The sequence below is a fragment of the Centropristis striata genome, chromosome 10, assembly GCF_030273125.1.
Source record: "Centropristis striata isolate RG_2023a ecotype Rhode Island chromosome 10, C.striata_1.0, whole genome shotgun sequence".
In the NCBI taxonomy this organism is placed as follows: Eukaryota; Metazoa; Chordata; class Actinopteri; order Perciformes; family Serranidae; genus Centropristis; species Centropristis striata.
This window is the reverse complement of record NC_081526.1, coordinates 29,878,828-29,880,070: the sequence shown is the minus strand read 5'-3', so window position 1 is coordinate 29,880,070 and position 1,243 is coordinate 29,878,828. Positions and strand designations below refer to the sequence as shown.

At 45.5% G+C, this 1,243-nt stretch overlaps 1 protein-coding gene across 1 annotated transcript; it reads left to right on the top strand.

Moving 5' to 3' along the window:
- Window positions 1–458: 458 nt before the first annotated feature.
- LOC131979623 (E3 ubiquitin/ISG15 ligase TRIM25-like) lies at window positions 459–965 on the top strand. Its single transcript, XM_059343677.1, has one exon. It carries the CDS (start codon window positions 459–461, stop codon window positions 963–965), a length of 507 nt encoding a protein of 168 aa, XP_059199660.1.
- Window positions 966–1,243: the final 278 nt, after the last annotated feature.

Genomic DNA, 1,243 nt, shown 5'->3' with positions numbered 1-1,243 from the left:
TCATAAAAGCATAACAATATTACTTATAAACTCAGAGTTTATATGTTGCCACATGGAATTATGCTATCCATAATGTGCTGAATACATTGTGATATGGAAACAATTTATTAATGTGTCTACTGAAACTGTGTTCCAATTTTATTTGTCATATTCTGCATTTTATGTTTTAAACAAAAGTTATTAAACACACATTATCTCTTGCAGGCCACTCCTCTCTATAGAACGAGTCTGCCTCTCCTTCCTGCTCTCAAACACAGCAGCTGCACTCTGATCATGTATTACCTTGTTCCCTCCCCTTCACAGATCTGCTAGTGTGACGATGGGCGTAACCAACAAGAGCTTGCGGAAGCAAACTCAACGAGGAGCAGGAACTCAACAAGTTGTGTGTGTGATCTGTGCAGGCTGTTTCTGTTCAGGGAAAGTGAAACTCAGACAGTGACTTGACTCAGAGAGGTGAAATGGCGCAGAAAGGAGTCCAGCTAGACCGGGAAACATTCTCTTGTTCCATCTGTCTGGATCTACTGAAGGATCCGGTGGCTATTCCTTGTGGACACAGCTACTGCATTAGTTGTATCAAGAATCACTGGGATGAAGAGGATAAGAAGGAAGTCCACAGCTGCCCTCAGTGCAGGCAGACCTTTACCTCGAGGCCTGTTTTGGTGAAAAACACCATGCTAGCAGTTTTAGTCGAGGAGTTGAAGAAGACTGGAGTCCAAGCTGCTCCTGCGGACCGCAGCTATGCCGGACCTGAAGATGTAGCCTGCGACATCTGCACTGGGAGAAAACTGAAAGCACTCAAGTCGTGTTTAGCCTGTCTGGCCTCTTATTGTGAGAAACACCTCCAGCCTCATCATGAGGCAGCTCCATTAAAGAAACACAAGCTGGTGGAGCCCTCCAAGAATCTCCAGGAGAACATCTGCTCTCACCACGATGAGGTAATGAAGCTTTACTGCCGTACTGATTAGCAGAGTATCTGTTATATCTGCACATTGGATGAACATAAAGGCCACAACATGGTCTCAGCTGTGACAGAAATTGCTGAGAGGCAGAAAGAGCTTGGGGTGAGACAGCAAAACATCCAGCAAATAATCCAGGACAGAGAGAAGGACGTGAAGGTGCTTCAACAGGAGGTGGAGGCGATCAATCGCACAGCTGATAAAGCAGTGGCGGACATTGAGAAGATCTTAACTGAGCTGATCCGTCTCATTGACAAAAGAAGCTCCGATGTGAAACAGCAGATCAG

Bases quoted from the DNA above. Each gene is read 5' to 3' on its own strand.
- LOC131979623 (XM_059343677.1), top strand. From the start codon at position 459: ATGGCGCAGAAAGGAGTCCAGCTAGACCGGGAAACATTCTCTTGTTCC.